A 19,693-nucleotide genomic window follows, 5' to 3' on the forward strand; every position below is an offset into this window, starting at 1 on the left:
GTTGTTTGACGTTTCCAGGTGCGTTTTTTACCTGAACTTTAGCAGGCTTTATATTTTATGGAGAGTAGGTCTATTTACAAGCTGCAAGGAACACAAAATATAGCCCATCTAAAAGCTAACGTATTTACTGTGAAATTTATTGAAACCAAAATGTTGTAAGATTTTGATTTGTAGTGCAGCGTTTTAAAACCATAATACAACTAAGTTTGTGAACCTACCCCGGCCAATATTAAAAAACTGAAGTCCAATGTAAGGACGTGCTTTTAAATATCTGTATTCATCATTGATCAAAGATATAATTAAACATTTTTATGAAAGATATAGCTTACATCGCATTAAACTTCAATTTCAGACTGTTAACTTTGCATGAAAAATTTGCAAACAGTAAGAGAGATAATTTTTAAATCCAAAAGTGTTCCGAAAATAGGGCAAATTCAAACAATTGATTTGGACAAAAAGAGCGCCAAATGAAATAGTTTTGAAATTAAAAAGTGAAGTTCTGCTATGCAAAATGAATGTGGTCCAACGGGAAACAAATATTTTAAATTCTAACAAAAAGACATCGAGACAAAAAAATGAGCTCGTGCGAAAAGAATTTTCTCGAGGTCCCCATTTTATTTTATTTTAGTGTAATAATATACCTTTAATTATTTATGTATAATTTTATGATTTACTTATACATTTCCATTTCAGGTATTAGGGGAAGTTCGTCATTAATACCAGTTAAGGGTTCAATTCAGAATATTGCTCCTCGTTACCAATTCAATAGCAATAATGGGGACAGCACATCAAAATCGAAGAAATTTTCCATGGGACCTCCATTGGAACCTCCCAAAAGTTTAAAGCGCAAGTAAGACATAATACATAGTAAGTATTGCTTTTACACGCAATAAGTAAAAATAAATAGGTGTAACTATGTACATCATTCATTTATTATATTTCAAAATCCATGTGTTTCAGTAAATTATGAAAACATAAACCAGTTCAATATAGGAAAAACGTATGGTCATGACATATAGTATAGGACTAAGAGCTACCGATTGGACCACCATATGTATGTTCATCGTAAATTAATAATTTCGGAGATATCCTTTATTTTATGTTCTTTCAGTTCTTTGTAATTCATGCTCACCTAAATTTTGGAATTTGTTTATTTCATAAAGTATAAATATAAGTTGAATATTCTTTATTTGAAATGTTTTTTTTTTTAATCTTAATTTATTTATTGAGGGTTTTTAAATAAATGCCACCCTCATAGTGGCTCTCTAACAAAACTACACCAGTCTAATTTTCACTATTTCTACGTGCTATGATATCGATAACCATAGAATAAAGGAGCCCAGCCTCTTCCGAAGCAGGGGATGCTAGGATGCTATTGACTCGGCCGAGGTCATAGGAACAGACATTAAGCAAGCGACGCTATGCGACACCTCGGCGACATTCCATTGTTATATGAAACACGTCTTCAATTACTCCGCATACATTACAATTGGGCGAGTCAACTTTACGCATCAAAAACGCAAAATTATTCAAAGGAATGTGGCCAGATCGCAATCTAAAGGCAACAATTAGATCCTGCCTGTTCAACTTACAAAAAGAAAACCATGGGGCTCGAGGAAGTGAGGGTTGAATCGTTTTGTACCATATGCCCTTTGTGCGAGATCTTTCATCGAAATATTCAGACCACCTGTTAAAGCACATATTCTTGACTTTGTATAGAATATCAGTAAACCAAGGAACATTATGGCACTTTTCACTCATTTCGGATGCTTCCCTAGCCAACCGATCCACCACCTCGTTCCCCACAACACCGCAGTGAGAGGGAATCCATTGTAAAATACCTTTCTTTTTGGCTGCGTTCAGTTTAAGTACTAAACGAATTATTGAGTACGCCAATGGAATGCCCCTAAAGACGTGAGTACAGCGGTTCAAATGTTGAAGAGCGCATTTTGAATCCGTTAAAATTACAAATTTATTGTGACTATTTATGCTGTCAATATATGAAAGAGATTCTTCTATTGCGATCATTTCAATGGCCATAATCGAGATATCGTTCACAATGTGTAATTTAATTACCTCTCTGGTTTGCCAATCTAGGAATGCTGCCCCACTACCAAAATCTGTTTTAGATCCATCAGTAAATATCTTATAATAGTCATTATAAGAGTTTGTAAGCATTGAATCGCATATACTTCGTAACTGCGAACCGTCGTACTTACTTTTAGCCCTTTAGGCGGGCCAGGGCAGATTGGTATTGAGACTGTTTCGTTTTTGGGCCCGAATCTGAGTAAGCCCGACTCTGTAGAGGCCAGATTCGCCATAGGTATCTTTCTGAACAAAACAATATCGACATACGACTTATGATATAGAAGTCACTTTCTTTTTAAAACAATTTCTGAGTAGGTCAGATTCGTATATGGTCCCGTGACATGACAGTAATACGTCTGATTGGTAATAAGTTGGGATCGGATTTATGCAGTTTCTTATCTCATCCGATTAGCAACGATTCGATTAAAATATTAAGCAGATTCTTTTAATGATGAATTCTGGAAATAACGCTTTCTTATTAGGACAGATTTTATGTATATTTAATTTCGAAAAGGCCAGGTACAATCAGCAGATATCTGAGATACTGGCCACTTTAAGATTAAATATGATAAAGTAATTAATAGATAGTTCTTAATGACAATGTCACAATGGTTATGTGATTTTCTGACCTACTCAGAATCCGGCATTATGAGAATCTGAAGAGCTAGGAATTTGAGATCTTAATAACCTGACATCTTAGGAACTTGGATAACTAATAAAATGCTCTATACATTATCGAACTTACTCAGAATCAGAATTAAATAGAAACTGGCAACATTAGAGTCATACTTACTCAGATTTTGGCCTAAAACTCAACTGGTTTAATACGAACCCGTCTTGCCCCGCCTAAAGGCTTTTAGCTTTGTTAATGTTATCAACATTTGAAACTAGACAATTACTCAAATCTATATTTGTAACCCAGGTATCGAGTGAAAACATTTCTAATTGGTTACTACAGTATACCGGGGTATCATTAAACTCATTAAATACAAGTCCAAGTAACGGTTTGGTTTTGTTACGCCAGTAGAGGTTATCAAAAGAATTTTTCAAATCCGTCAGAAGTCCAGGTAGGATATTTGTACTAAGAGATTTAGATTTTAATAGCATTTTACCTGCAAGATACTGTCTCCGAATTGCTAGTGGAGGTAAGGTCAATTCTGATTCCATCACATGTATAGGCGTACTTTTTATAAACCCTCGTCCTATTACTCGTAAGCAAGTGTTTTGAAGTGTGTCTAACCTAGCTAAATTAGTTGCAGCGCTATTTCCAAATAAAAAACTTGCATAATCAAGCCTACTTCTTATCATTGCAATGTACAGTCGCCTTAAATGAACTTGGTGCACTCCCCATCCAGATCCCGCCAGCACTTTAAATATATTTATAAATTTAATGACTTTAACTTTAATTTCATTTATGTGTTTCCCCCATCGCAAGCCTCGGTCAAGCCAAAGGCCCAAATATTTAACGGTATCCACAACTTCTAATGCCTGGTTGTTAATTTTAATAGAAATGTTATCTTTTTTAAACCCCCTTTTAAACAGACAAACTATTTATCATACTAATTTGAAATGTTGTGTCACATGCTTCACTCACTTCCGTGCTTCACTCGCTCATGGCCCCGACGGAAGACCAGCCCAGCCAGGCTGGCGCCATGCTGAGTCGGCCCATCTCGTAGCTAAAATTCGTCATTAATGTTATGTTATGTGACTTATGTGTTATAAGTTTGTTTTTTGTTGTTTTTAATCTGTATTTCATTTGCCTATTTCTAATGTTTGCGACGAATAAACTGTTTATACTCTATTGAATATGCCCAGGTTACAAAATAGTGATGAGACCAACATCTGTGTTACATACTTACTATCCAGATTTGACTGAAAACTGAGGGCCTACCGCCAGTATCGAATAATCGAGAAAGATTATCTACTTCTCTATCGCTCGAATGAGCAAGAGCGATAGAGAGGCATATAATGAATTTAGATTTATATAGATAGGACATCTGTTCTTATAGTTATTAACTTATCATGCACAAGCAATGTATGGAGCTGAATTTCGATAGCTTTCAAAGTCCTATCGGTAGCTCTTAAGGTTCTTTATCATAAAACCTTAATTTGGTCCATACCGTACCCCTAGTGTAAATATTTTCGACAGCGAAACGTTACGTACGCGTTTGCGTTAAGTGTCATTTTGTATGAGATTTTTGACTTTCCAAAACGTCCCGCTTGGCGCGCTGTTCAAAAACCCATACAAAATGAGACTTAACGCAAACGCGTATGTCACGTTTCGCTATCGACAACACTTACACTAGGGGCACTGAATGGGACATCCTGTATAATAATTCCGTCGTTGGGTACCTATTCTGTTTTGTTTAAGACGTGTCCATAATTATACCACTGGAATAAAAATGTCAATAAACCTACAATCAGAGCCGCATTCGCTATCGGCGAATGTCCACGCGTGTTCTTACATCATCCCGATCATTCGTCTACCTAGTGATGCAGCCGAGGTCAGAGAAAACAAACAATTATGTTGCGTGAGGTTCAATTTCATCATTAATCTAATTAAAGATTGTTTGTTTGTGAGTTTTATGATATTACCATAGAATGACAGTAAAAAGTATTCTGGAAGTATCATACTAAAAAGTGTATGTATATTTACAACTACATCAAATAATACAATACTCACTAGGAACTACATATGGTGATGATAATTAATAAAAACTAACCTATCGAGAAAGGACTTTCTTGAATATCAGACTATCTCCATACCAAATATAATCTAAATTGGTTTAGCGGTTTATTGGGTTTAACCTATCGTCTACCCAAACCGGATATCTTCGACCAAAAAAAGCTATAAACATTTGTTAAGGTTTTCAGAAAAATGCTAAATCTACCCCGGCCGGAGCTCTCCGTTCAGTATTTTGTGCCCCGTATTTGTAAACCTGGTTTTATTCCCGTTCACTGGTATACCTACAATTCTGTCAAATAGTACATTACGATACAAGTGCGAAAAATAGGAAATTCGAAACGAGTGGCGATAAATTAAAACACGACCGAAGGGAGTGTTTTAAATCGACACGAGTTGCGAATTACCTATTCGCACATGTATCGTACAACGTTTTACAGTACATATGGCCCTTTAAATGTTCGACACAGTAACATAATATGCTACTTCTCGCACTAGTGCTATAAAGTAGCCCCATATGTACTGTAAAATATATTTTTGGTACAAGCACACAAACCTGCATTGCATAGATTCCGACACATCCCCAAGGATCCCGTATATATCTGTGTAAATAAATTCGAAGATACAGCTTATTTGTGCCGAGTCAGACTGTAGGTCGTTCGTACCGTCAAATCTTACTTTTTCTCCTTTTTTCTTTCAATTTCAATTTATTTATTAATCGTGGATTCTCTTATCGTACAGATTACTGCCTACTTCAAGTTCCACAAAACCAGAGTCATCGTCCAGTGACAAAGCTAGAGTCAGAATACTCGCCAGCGATTCAGCGGCTGCCGACTCTGACTTCTGCACACCTAGAAATAGACCACAGGCTTTGCGATACATCAGCAGTAGCAGCAGAGGTGAAGTATCCTTTCGTACATACGAGTATTATCGTCTCTATGTTACTTTGCCTATAGTTCTTCAAAAGAGTCGTTGTCCAGCGACAAAAAGAGTCAAATACTCGCAGGCGATTCAACGAATGATCGATTGAATCTTTTGAGGAACAGAACAGGCTTTGAGATATATTAGCGGTAACAGCCGAATTGAAGAAAAATCTTCAACAGGACGTGTCTGTGTTTACACGTAAGTTCTATGAGACGTCTTTGAGAGGCGTGTCGAGTAGGTAAACATAAGATCTGAGATATCTTCCATAAACCACCTATATCAGATGTTGTACCTATCACAGAAAGGTTACTAAGTGATAACCCCGCGCGGAATATACCCGCTATGACAATGATTTTACAGTAGATAAGTCAATGAAGCTAAAGTGAAAACTCCTCATAGTAACAACTAGGGAACAAATCCGTGTTTCCACTCGTGCTTCCAGGAATAATCGAGGTACGAGGACTGCCTTTTAAGTTCTGTCGTTTGGCACTAAAGACAATATAAGTGTTAATTGGTATTTATTGTTTTTCGAAGTAATCACCAAGTCCGAAGTCGGGTTCTCCAAAATGGCCGTTTTGTATGCCTCAACTGCTTCTTCAGGCGTTCGGTACCGTTGACCACGAAGTCGTTGCTTGATTTTTGGAAAAGTGAAGAAGTGATTGGGGCTTAAGTCTGGACTGTACGGCGGGTGTTCCAAATTTTCGACGTTTTGCTCTTTTAAAAACTCAATTGTCTGCCTAGCGGTGTGCGAGCTCGCATTATCGTGGTGCAGTACTATACGACGTCTGGGGTTGTTTTTTCGGAACTACTGGTAAACAAACATTGGTATGCCAGTCAGCATTTACCGTTTTACGATCCTCTAGCACGGTGGTGGCAACGTGGCCACTTTTCGCTACAAACGTGGTGACTATTTTTTTCGAAGTGCTCCGTGAGCGTATTACTTTGGTAGGTTTTGGCTCATCTTGGAACACCCAACCAGTCGACTGCTGTTTATAATCCGGATCGTAGGCATATATCCAAGACTCGTCACCACTGATAATGTCGTAAACGTGTTTAGAGTTTCCTCGGTTGAATTTTCCAAGAGTTTTGCGTTTATTTTGTTTTGTTTTGTTTTATCCTTGAATAAGAATACCTCGGCCACTGGAGGGCGTGGTCACTTTCTTTAGTATATGACATCTATTTCAGTTTATTATCTTCACTTGACACGTATCTTTCTGGAGCGGTGGATTAGAAAAAGTTATAAGTTAGTGTTAGTACGTATATACAATGTCTGTATTCCCTATTTATCATTGGCAGGAACGCTGTACCAGCTGATGTATTGATTACGGTACGGTTGTTGATGATATGATAATGACATTATTTTAATTATAGGTGGATACAGCGGCACAAGATCAGCTAGATCATCCAGTACTGCCGTCGAAGCAAGCGTCATTTTAGGTAACCATGTATTACAGATACCTATGCCTTAATCGAGGGTTATTTAACCCGGACTGATTAAACGTAAACTTTATGGTTTATAAACTTTAATGACTGTCAATTTCGATAATGCTCAACACAAACAAAAAAAAAAGACAGCTTTTTCAGGTTATATAAGGGTGGCCTAAAAGCCGATTATAAAATAAAACAACTAAAAAAATATTGGACCTTCTTACACAAATTCACTGAGCCACAGTAAGTTCAAGAAGGCTCGAGTTGTGGGTACTCAAACAACGAGCCGTGCTCGTCAGACAAATAAATGCTCTTACCGGGATTCGAACCCACTAGTTGAGACCGGTCGTCAACCAGACCGGTCATCAAAATTAAATTATGGAAGGATATTTTCGGTTTTATCATTATTTGTTACCGATTAGCACCTTTGAAAGTTACGACATTAGATTGGTTTTGGAATTCTGTTATGTAAGGCCATTGTGAACACAGGTAAAAGATGCTGCCCTACAAAATGAATGTGCTATTTTCTACCAAAAGGGTACTTAATGTAGTCGGTTGTCAATAAACACTATTTCCATATAGCTTCAATTTGAAATCAACCTTATCGACAACCGACAATGTGGTACTTTTTGGTTGAAAACGTCACATTTGACCCCGTATTGGGATTTTGGTATATCTGATTGGCTTTGGCTGCCGCTAAATATTAAGGAATAGAGACCATCTCTATTATATCTTTTGGGTGGCTGAACTCGCGTAGTTAGTTTTTTTCTCAAACTTTTAATGAAATGTTGACATGACTTACTTCAAATTAGGTCCGGAAATACTACGTATCCGGTGCGATGAGTGAAGATGATATGTAAATAAAGGAATTTTTGCATACAGCTTTGCACAGTTAGGCCTGTAAAGCAACCTTTTGCTTTTAAACGTCAAATTGTGACACAACGTCTTGGCCACAGAAATATGTCTTGGCATTCAATCATCAAATAGTAGTAGATTCGTAATTTGTTTTTTGCTATGTAAACCTACGAATAAAACAATTTGAGTACATTTTTTTTCATTGCAATATTGAGAAAAGCACTCGATCTATATTTATTCAAGCAAGTCTATATCTATTTGGCCTGCAACCCTTCGTTTCCCGGCCTCTATAGTAATGTACTATTATGAGTAATTTACAATTGCAGCAATATCGGAAGGTAGAGGCATGGCACGAGGTGAAATAGGGATGGCAGCGGTGGACTTGAGACACCCCAACTTGGTGCTGTGTCAGTTCAGCGACTCACTTTTGTACACGCACACCATGACCAAGATTAATTATTTTAATCCAGTTGAAGTAAGTAAAGTCTTTGTTGATCCATTATGTAAAGAAATGTAATTTTTTTCAATATTCAACTAAAAATTCTTTAATGATAATATCCCGAACGTAAAAGACAATGGAGTCAAACTGAACTGTTTTGGTTTATCTACAACTGTATACCTACGATCATCAATATTAATCGATATCTGCTGATATTATATCCATTATGTATAATCGATACCTGCATGTTATTAATTTAATACCCTATTTACCTTAAAAGATCAGGAAATATGTAGACAATACTTATAATTATAACACACGCTAGGAATCGAGTAGGTAGGTACTTTAGTACATTGTGCAACGAGGGAGGTAAGTCAAAATTCGGATACGAGGGTGGCGGCCGACAGCCGTAGGCTGGAGGGAATTAAAGACCCGAGTTTGCAATATTCTCACCCCCAGAGTTACACACAATTTTCATCACACTTGCGAAGAAAAAACTAAATTTTAAACGAAATAATTCTTAAATACGGTGACATATCAAACATTCGTCCGCCATTTTGTAATTCTTGACAGGTTAGCATCGAGGGCACAGACCTTTTCGGCATTCAGCCACGATTGAAAATTATGTAAAAATATTTTAAACGGCTGTTAAATTAATCAAATTATTTAATTTAAAACATAAACAAAAATATTAAATTATAAACGGTAGTATTTTAAAAGTAAAACGCATTTATGCTACTTGGTTTGGATGAATAAGTGACATAATTAAAAAAAAAGCTATAACTCCCTAGGGAGTGATAGCTTTTTTTTCACAATGCATAACTCCCCCGGGAACAAAATAGGCCTTTGTCCTTCAGTACACCTGCATGAAATAAGAACTTTTTCGTGCAAGTGTGATGAAAAATATATTCTCTTTGTTTATATGTAGGTGTTAGCTATTTATGAGATAGAAATTCAATATTACTTAGATATACTAGAGATTAAATTAAGTACTTTGTTTAAATTAATCTTTCGGCTAATCTTAGTCTATGTCTATCTACTATCACGTGTACTTAGTGTAAGTATATATTTTTATAGTTGCATCATATCTTATTCGGCATATTATTATATGTTATCATTGTAAAGATAAAAAACAAAGGGAAGGAGTTGCAGCACTCCACATTACACAATCTACGTTTTTTATGTCAGATTCAAAATTTTGCCTATGATTATAACATTACACCAGTTTTTTTTACATGTTAACATGAAACTAAGAAAATATGTTTATATTACACTTATATATACATATACTTATATTTACTTATATACATATACTTATTTATTACTTATACTTATATTTTTTTTACAATATCTCATTTTGTACTAACGCCAACCGACGGTAAACCACGAGGCGACTACTTATGCGATGAGGTTGGAGTAGGTATGTGCCTTGTTCTTCAGCGGAGTAGGCTGCTGCAGCAGCCACAAAAGACGAGCCCGTAATGGCAACGCCGACGGGGTATCGGAAGTCTACAATCGCGTTCCCGAAACCCCGTCCACAAAGCGCGCGGTGGAACACCCCAGGGGGTTTAGTCTGGGGCATAATCCATGCTTGCCGAGGCTGGACAAGTATGGATTATCGATATACTTATAACCACCATAATGACTTTGTTGACCACAGGTTGACCGTAACACTAAAGACAGACAAAAATCATTCTTTTCTTAAGTATTATAGGTATATTGTTGATTCCGTGAAAACGGTTTAAGCTACTATTCCTGTGCCAAAATTAGTTTCAAATGAATAAGACTCCCAGTCTTATCCAAGCATCTGATCCAATTCAGTAAAGTAGCTATTTTCCAGTACCGGTTTCTGTTGCCTGCCGAGCTGCCGGCATTCAAAGTTGTCCTTGACGCTACCTCAGCATGCTATAAAGATACCCTAATATCTACAGATAATAGTTCCCAACACATTCTGCGAGGGCGTGCAGCCCAACCAACTATATCAGCTTATACGGGACCAATATCCTGCGTTGAATTTGACTACGGTGCAGAGGAGATATTTCAATTATGCTGCCGGTCGACAGCATATTCAGGCGTTGTGCGCGCCGCAATACAGTGCTGTGTCTCTTCAGGTTGTGCATAAGTAAGTATGGTTTGATTTATCGATTGAAGTGTTTTCAAGATAGAAGCGTTTTATGGCTCTTTCATATTCGAGCGATAGAGAAGCAGATAACGATTTTCGATTTTTTAATGAAGGCGGTAGAGCCTTGGTGCAACCCAACCGACTGCAGTATCAATTAATACGGGACCAATACTTTATGCTAAACTTATCTTTCGGTGTCCAGAATTATGATTGTGCATAAGTGAGTTTGGTTTTACTTAATCTTTACCCATTTATCAAGCAATCTATACAACTCAGATTGTAGGCTCACCTGAGGCTTAAAAGTTTTTTTACATGATCATACATTTATCTGTGATAAAAATGAGCAATCTAGTTATAACCAGATGAGTCTAAATAGTCTCTACTGGTTTTTGATTCTCACAATCACTGTTGGCTAACGTGGAAATTATGTCGTATATTCAGAGATAAAGATAAAACTTCTTCAAAGTCATAATGAAGTCTTACAAGTCTCACAACTCGCACTAATAGCATTTCGTGCTCTGTATTTGGACTTTTTGAATATTTTTTGTTATCTTTCTAGGTTCTACGCTTTAACAGCGGCGGCTGCAGTACTCAAATACGTGGAATATATACAATGCATAGTTTTTGCAAAGGAGTCACTGAAGATCGTCTATCATTCCTCTGAAAATACTATGATCATTGGTACGGCTGACTCAACATTTTACTTTCTATAATACTACACCAACACCTACACCTAGGTATCATCTATTTGATATCGTCAGTAGTCTTCGTCATAATCAAGTCATAATCATTTAGTTTTTTGCTACATCAAGCTAAAATATCTGCTTTTCAAACACATTAATATCATCTGATATTATTTATAGCTTTTCTTTAAAGAGAAGGGCTAAGATGGTCGGCTCTTTATCATTTGTCACAATGCCCGTCACGTTTTAACATGTATGTGAGTGCGAAAGTGACGCACGACATGACAGGTGATAAAAATGAGACCATGTTACTGCTGCAGTATATCACTGTTTTATTTTGCCTACCTTTTAAGATACAATTTGTTCTAACCCTTAATTTTTATTTATTCATTAGATGTCGGAACAGCAACCCAACTAGAGCTAGTCCAGCCATTAGTATCCTCTGCTGGCGCAACGTGCAGCCTCTTAGGCGTATTAGGGCCAACTTACACCGTCGGTGGGATCAGGGCTTTAAGAGCTGCTATACTGCAACCCTCGTGCAATAAGGAGATTATTGAGAATAGACTTGACGCTGTGCAGGATTTAATGGAGAATGAAGCGGGGTTAATGATCGGATTACAGGTAATAAAAAATAATCATTAGACGATTATGATATATGATATCAATTTCTGGACAGTGGCTTCCTCGGAAGATCTACACCAATAGTCGTCAATGCCCTCGCTCAATAATTCTCTCAATCTAAAAAGTACTTAGGAGTATCATAGCAAAAGGCCGTTCTACGTCGTACCAGTGGGCAGCTATACAGTCGACGTCTAAAATGTGTTTTTGTTTGAGTAAATAGGTGCAAAATTGTAAACATAAATATTTGATGTTACCTCTGTACATGTTCATAACTCAAGAACCAAAAATGATTCAATAATATCCCTCAGTTGTGGAAAGGCCCGTCGGGCCCGAGAAGTTTTAAAACTACAGCAATCAGCAATACAAGGATAAAGGTTAAATTCTGTTGTCAACAACTTATGTTCCATAGCTGAGGGGAATTTTATTGAAGTGGGATTGAAATCTCCAACAACAATTTCTGAGAAAACACTCTTTCACGGTTTTTGTAAACAACGTTTGATACACAAATAATTCCAACTTCCTACCTATCTTATCTTTATGACTCACTGAACATACGATGTTTTAGGACGTGGTCAAGAAATTATCGGACATTGATAGGATATTGTTACTATGCGTTGAGCAGCAAAATCAAAACATGGATAAAATGGGGGAAGCGCAGTTGAACCAAACTTTGCTTTTAAAGACCACAATGGAAATGGTGCCAAACCTAGTCGAAGCCCTGCAGGCAGCTGATAGTGGCAGGCTTAAGAAAATGAAATTGGTAACTAGAATAACATATATAATTTACTTCTTATCTAATCTTCTACCCGTGACTTCTTCTGCGTATAGAGTAATGATTTTATCTTAATCGGTTCAGCGGTTTAAGCATGACGTGGTAATGGACACACATAAATACAGGCAGGAACAGGTAGGTAAACATTTACCCCCTTATTCATAAACGTCTACTAAAGTTAACAAGCCGCTAATAATCGTTTGTCCCTTTCCGACGTATTGGTATGATGGAAAGGGACAAATGATTATTAGCGGCTTGTTAACTTTAATAGACGTTTGTGAATAAGGGGGAAAGGGGGTTAATATATAAGTGGAATGTGAACGTTTATCTAACGTGCGGGGAATCACATGCATGATGAAGTCACGAAAACATTGTTTTAACGTTTGTCAATATTGAATATATTTTCAATAGGATTTTGAAAACCCCCACTACAATGAAATAGCAGAAAGAATCAAGAACGTAATACAAGACGATGCGCATTTAGAGAAAGGCGCTATGGGTAGTCTGCAACGCTGCTTTGCTGTGAAGCCAGACATCAATGGGCTCTTAGGTAATGCACCAGTACTTAATGCTTACTTTAAATACTGCTTGATCTTTACTTTGACTTTGAGTCAAGTGATTTACCTCAAATACATTCTTATCTCCCTTGACAGACTAATAGAATATGACTTTGTGTTATCAACTTTTTAAAATATTTCAAACATTTATTTAAAGTTATATTTATCTAGATGTAGCCCGAAGAACTTACTCGGAACTTATAGACGACATACAGAAGATAGTGGAGCAGTTGGGAGAATCATACGACTTGCCGTTACGGCTAAATCAAAATATGATGAAGGGATTCCACATAGTGTTGACAATCGCTCCCAAAAACAGAAGGACTTTCAACGTTGAAGACTTACCTCCGATATTTATTCAGGTATCTATCATTTTCTAAATAGGAAATTCAAATGTAAATAAAGTTACAGATCAAAATTTCCGAATTTTGCAGGTCCAAAACAACGGGAGTAGGATCTCTATGACTACAGAAGAGTTGGTTGTTCTTGATCAGCAAGCTAAAGAGTCTCTAAATGAAATACAGAAAATGAGCAACATGTAACATATCTTTTTATATCGTATATGGTCGTAATCATAAACTTACACACAATGTCTTACACTCAACGTGCCACTTTTCGTATGTTCTAGTGTGATTGGGAGCCTGCTCAAAGACCTACGACCATTTATGGCTAGTCTTTATACTTTTTGCGAAAATGTCACAGAGTTGGATATTCTTCTGGCCATGGCTCAAGTATGATATCTTTTACAGCTTTACTTATAATTTTCGTGACTGTGGCCAGACTTCATCACTTTTTTCTTGCATTACTGTTTTCCAGGCAAGCTCAGTGGGGTCATACATTCGGCCGGATTTCAGTGATTACCTGGACATTCGGAATAGCATACATCCACTTTTGGACTACAATACGCAAACCATGCCCGTTCCTAATGATATCGTAAGAATACCATGAAAATCTATTGTCATTATATAATCTGGTCTAGTCAAATTCATAGCATCAGATCGGTCGGTCATATTATAGATCTTCATGTTTGTTTCTGTTAATGTTGTTTTTTCTAATAAAGTGTCCATAGGTAGCACACAAATTATAGGGTTTTTCGAGTCTGTGTATGTACTTATAGGTATTGTATTTTTCATAATAGTGATATGCAGCGAGTGATATGATATTTATAGGCTTTTAATATTTCAGTACGCCAGTCCTGAACAGAATTTCACTATTATCACTGGTCCAAACATGGGTGGCAAAAGCATTTACATAAAGCAGATTGCTGTGTTACAAATTATGGCGCAGGTTCGTATCTGTACGTCCCATAATACAAGCTACGTAAACATATTGCTTAGTTTTAATTTTATTATAGGTATTAAGGAAGACCCTTTCAACTGTCAGATTCTCAATGTTGTACCTAAACTTGAATTGCCCATACAAAAATATGAAAACAATGTTGGGAAAATGGAATTTCCCTATATAATGTTTTTAATGACTCTCATACCTACCTATGTAATTATTTCAGCTGGGCTGCTTCTTGCCCGCAACTAACGCAGTTCTCAGAATCTGTGACCGTGTCTTTTCACGGATGGGATTCAATGATAGTGTTGAAATGAATGCTTCTACTTATGTCGTTGAGGTAATAAATGAAATGCACTTCTGGGATTTCATGAGTTGAATGCTAAATTAAAATAACAAATGAAAAGCTATGTAATTTTCCCTTTTTTCAGATGAAGGAAATCCAACATATTTTAAAAGATTTGACGCCATCAAGTTTGGTGATAATAGACGAACTTTGTAGGTTAGATACTTTTTAAAAATGTATGTACGTATTCAAATACAAATAAATAGAGAATGAATTTACAAATAATGCTCTTTTCAGAGGGACATCTACTCGGGAAGGGACGAGTATAGCTTGGGCTATATGTGAACAATTACTTGCTAGTGATGCCTTCACTTTCTTTACAACACATTTCATGTATCTTACAAGGCTACAGAACCTATACTTCAATGTGGTCAAGTAAGTTGACAAGAAAGTATAGTATGAATTATCGTAATGCACTATTACAGTACATATGGTGCTACTTTTCCGCACTAGTGCGTAAATTAGCACATTATGTAACTATGTCGAAAATTTAAAGGGTCATACGTACTGTAAATCGTAAATAACTATTAGGTACGATACAAGTGCGAAAAATAGGAAATTCGTAACGAAGTGGCGACAAATTAAAACACGATCGAAGAGAGTGTTTTAATTCGACACGTGTTGCAAATTACCTATTCGCACCTGTATAGTAATGTACTATTGTTTTAGCCTTCACACTGAAGTTAAAGAAGAAATAACCAGTTCGCCAACGCAGACAACTGAATCGCAGATGACCGAGAAACGTTTGATCTACGAACATAAAATAAATCCTGGTGTCACTAACATAGAGAATTATGGTTTGTCACTGGCGGCAAAAACAAATTTGCCTGAAGATACTGTGAAATTGGCTCGGGAGCTGGCAGAACTTATCAATGCAAGCAGAAAGGTGTGTGCAACGAGCCAACGAGTATATACTCTGGCAAACCTACTTTGACAGTAGAAAAGGCGATAAATTTTAATTTTATATGGAAGGACAAACCCTTCACGCCTACATTTTGTAATTTGTCGCCTTTTTCTACTGACAGTTTAGCTTGCCAAATTATAATATACTTATACCATTTACTAAAAGTAACCTTTAAGTACCTACCTAAGTAAATATTTTAATACTTCAGCCTCAAGACACAAATGCCGAAGCCAAAAGTGACGACAGATTGTTATACGAAATCAATGCTGAATTAAGAAAACAATCTAGGCGTCACCCGAATAATGATAATATCATCAATGACTTGAAAAAAAAGTTTAAAGAAGAAAACCCTCTCTTAATAGAAAGGCTAAAAGCAGAAAGACTTAGTAAAGATAATAACAATGATTCTAGTGCTAACAGATCATCCGTACCTACAAGGCAGGAATCATCGAACGAAGCTATGCTCAGTAAGAATTCGTTTTCATCTAGCAATGCGGTAATTCCAATATCAAATCATTTTATATCTAATAGATCTACAGCAAATGCAGCAACAAATGCTGTTGAGCTTAACAGAGAAGATAACGTTGAAAATGAAAATACAATGATACAAGATAATGATTTTGGAAATAACGCTGGTGTTACATCTTCAACTGGACTATTAAATACCATGATTAACTATGACATTAATTCAGTACCTGACCTGTCAGCTGATGATTTTGAAGACGAAGTATTGGCTGCAGAAAATGAAATGAATGATCATTTAGATAACCCGAGACACACAAATTTAATTGTAAATTATGATGATTCAAATTTCATGACTGACATAATTGATGGTGATAATGATAAAACAAACGAACTGTGTAATACGGGAAGATCTGACGATTCTGTGTTTAATGATTCAGTTCTTGCCGATGCTGTAACTCAAGTAATAGAATGTTCCAGCACTTTTCAAGAGAATTCAATCAGTGAAACGAGTGAAATGTCTACAGATGAGGAATTAATGACAGAGACTGTGAATGAAATTGATATGGAATTAGATGATGGAATCGTTAGTTTAGATAACTTGGTGCTTACCCCACCACCAGAATTTAGAGACGATTAGTGGTTAGACAAGTAAGTAAATAAATGATAACCTTGGAAATTTTACTTTTGTTTTTGACCCTTATTTTGGTTACCGACCTAAGCATAGCAATGCACTGTTATAAAAATGAATAGCTCAGGCCGTCGGCCTTTTAAATCTCAGTACGTAGCGCTATTGATACGAATTTTATATCCTTGTAACCCTTCGTATAAGTACTGCAAGTTTCCGAAATGTTTATCTTGATTCAGTAACTAGTACCTGGGCGACCGAGCTTTGCTCGGATATAACTATTTATTGTAATATGGTGGTGTATAGGTGATAATCTTAACTACATTTTTTTACTAAATTAAACTTGTCTAAAATAATAAAAATTATATATAAACTTGAACATAAAAAAAAAGTTAGTCACCGGGCGAGATTCGAACCCGTAACACTCGCTTCTAGCCGTCCGCGTCTTAAGGTCTTAACCCGCTGAACCAGACGGATAATGGCCGATTACACGAAATTAGCGACCATATTCTGCGTCGAAAGAAAAACACATGAAAACTCGAAAACACGCGTTTTTCCAAACATAAGACTAATCTAGATCGATTGTATACCCCCAAAAATATCATCAAAGATCACAGAAATATATATATATATACAAGAATTGCTCGTTTAAAGGTATAAGATATCTTTGGAACGTGGTTTACGCCCTGCTCCTGCCCTGCACCTATAGATTGCGATTGCGACACTTTGATCGTTTGGTATGGCTTCTCTATGTGAAGTAATAATAACTAAATGTTGACAAGGTTTGTGATAGTTCTACCCTGCTGGTGTCCCACAAGGAGGGATTTGCTTCCTTCATTAATTGATAATGAATAAGCTAGCTATTACTCATAGAGTCATAGCCTAGTAGGTAATCCAGTATGTCAGTAGAAAAAAAGAGCTATATAGGTACATATGTATAATCAAAATTTGTATGGGATATAGGGTCGTTCCTCCGCGCCAACATTTTTCGTTTCCTATTCCTACTGACAAAATTGGTTTGGTTCCAGAGAATACTATGCTTACGCGGATATTCCTACAGATTTACTCACCAGCAAGCGAATAGAATTTCCTATTTTTCGCATTTGTATCCTAAATAACTATTACAGCACATATGGTGCTACTTTCCCGCACGTGTGAGGGAATGAACACTTTCCGTGCATATGTCGAAACTTTAAAGAGCCATGTGTACCTACTGTAAAACGTTGTACGATACACGTGCGAATAGGTAATTCGAAACTAGTGTCGATTTAAAACACTCCCTTCCCCCTTTTAATTTATCACCACTCGTTGCGAATTTCCTATTTCTGCACTTGTAGATATCGTAAATAACTATTCCGCAATAATTGAGTAATTTTATTATATCATAAAGTAGGTATTCATTATCCACTAGCGTTTCTATGATGTTAATTTTAAGAGAACATATCAAAGCTTCAATTAATCGCTATTCCGTCCTGCTGTGTGGAAATTATCGATATATAACATGATTAAAATCGACAAGACCACATCCCTAAAACATACACATACACATTTATTTATATTTATTTTTATAGGGAGCGTGCATGAACTATAGGAGGCAGCACAGGAGCCGTCAGATTTTTGACGCGAGGCGTATATGTGATGTTTATTGTTCCCATGTAGCCCTAAAGATGGCAGAACCTACTATGCACAAGAAAACACGGGACGTGTAAATGTGCATGTTTATGGTTCCGATTCAGGCCACAAGATGGCAGACCCTCCAACGCGCACGGTCCCTATTGTTGCGTTATTGTAATTTAATGGGTTGATACCTGAATCAATAACATTTTTATTTTTTATTTATACGCACACATATAGAGCATGCCCACCACCTAAATGGCTATGGCTTGAGTATTAAATGTTGTACTTGAGAACAGACAACTCGGTGTGCTCAACAAAGCGAGGCGATCCTTTACTCCGGGGCAAAGACTGCTACTATATAAATCGCAAGTCAGACCCCACATGGAGTACTGCTGTCACCTTTGGGCAGAAGTACCTGGATGCCAGCTTGGACCCTTCGACTCAGTCCAAAGGCGCGCTGTACGAATCGTCGACGATCTCAAACTCACAAGCAGCATTGAAACTTTAAGTCTAAGGAGAGACTTTGCCCTCTTGTGTGTGTTCTACCGCTTGTACAATGGGCTGTGCTCTGAAGAATTGTTTGACATGATGCCAACGGCCACTTTCTATCACCGCACCGCTCGCCGTCGGCAGGGTGTTCATCCTCATATCATACCGCAGAGCCTAAATGGTCGCGCACTGTGCGGTTTAAGAGGAATTTCCTCCCGCGGACGCTCCGGCTGTGGAATGAGCTCCCTTCCGAGGTTTTCCCGAGGGTATACAGTAAGGGGTTCTTCAAAAAAGGAGTGTACCTACAGGTTTTTAAAGGGTCGGCAACGCGCATGTAACACCTCTGGAGTTACATGCGTCTATAGGCTACGGTGACTGCTTACCATCAGGCGGGCCGTATGCTTGTTTGCCACCGACTTGGTGTAAAAAAAGACAACGGGGGACCTCGGTATAGACATGAAATGGTAGAGCCGGCAGATTTTTGGTATGTTGTCAGGAATATTAAAACGTGCTTTTAATTTTGTTGCATTGCGTATGTTTTGGCAGCGATCGTTCGCTGTGTTATGGGCTTTATAGAAAATCGGAGTTCGTCAATTGCCGGTTGCTCAGTTTAATGAGCGCCTATAGCTCACTAAACTGTATTAATTTATTGTTATTACTGTCTAGGATGGAAATGTACACTAGATTAAGTAATTACCAGGGGTCGGACAAAAAGTGCGGATGACGTCAAACCACTTATAGGATGATTTCAAATAGTATTTTTGATTTTCATAAACAATTATCACTTATCATTT

General features: G+C 37.1%; 1 protein-coding gene across 1 annotated transcript; it reads left to right on the plus strand.

The window, feature by feature from the left end:
* Positions 1 to 146: 146 nt before the first annotated feature.
* LOC133524401 (mutS protein homolog 4-like) lies at positions 147 to 16,844 on the plus strand. The gene is made up of 20 exons (XM_061860385.1): positions 147 to 605; positions 694 to 850; positions 5,513 to 5,670; positions 7,067 to 7,132; positions 8,305 to 8,453; positions 10,349 to 10,539; positions 11,099 to 11,220; positions 11,617 to 11,843; positions 12,409 to 12,603; positions 13,027 to 13,165; positions 13,344 to 13,534; positions 13,607 to 13,710; positions 13,801 to 13,903; positions 13,989 to 14,105; positions 14,358 to 14,459; positions 14,680 to 14,793; positions 14,885 to 14,955; positions 15,037 to 15,174; positions 15,469 to 15,685; positions 15,912 to 16,844. Exons 1-20 carry the CDS (start codon positions 512 to 514, stop codon positions 16,803 to 16,805), a joined length of 3,549 nt encoding a protein of 1,182 aa, XP_061716369.1. The 5' UTR covers positions 147 to 511; the 3' UTR covers positions 16,806 to 16,844.
* The last annotated feature ends 2,849 nt before the right edge of the window (positions 16,845 to 19,693 follow it).

Source organism: Cydia pomonella, chromosome 13, assembly GCF_033807575.1.
Source record: "Cydia pomonella isolate Wapato2018A chromosome 13, ilCydPomo1, whole genome shotgun sequence".
Lineage (NCBI taxonomy): Eukaryota > Metazoa > Arthropoda > Insecta > Lepidoptera > Tortricidae > Cydia > Cydia pomonella.

What these genes read in the sequence shown, in the direction of transcription:
- LOC133524401 (XM_061860385.1), top strand. Translation starts at nt 512, where the DNA reads ATGAATGTGGTCCAACGGGAAACAAATATTTTAAATTCTAACAAAAAG. An exon ending in AGACATCAATGGGCTCTTAG is followed by an intron (nt 13,166 to 13,343) that starts GTAATGCACCAG and finishes ATATTTATCTAG; the next exon opens with ATGTAGCCCGAAGAACTTAC. An exon ending in CTATACTTCAATGTGGTCAA is followed by an intron (nt 15,175 to 15,468) that starts GTAAGTTGACAA and finishes CTATTGTTTTAG; the next exon opens with CCTTCACACTGAAGTTAAAG.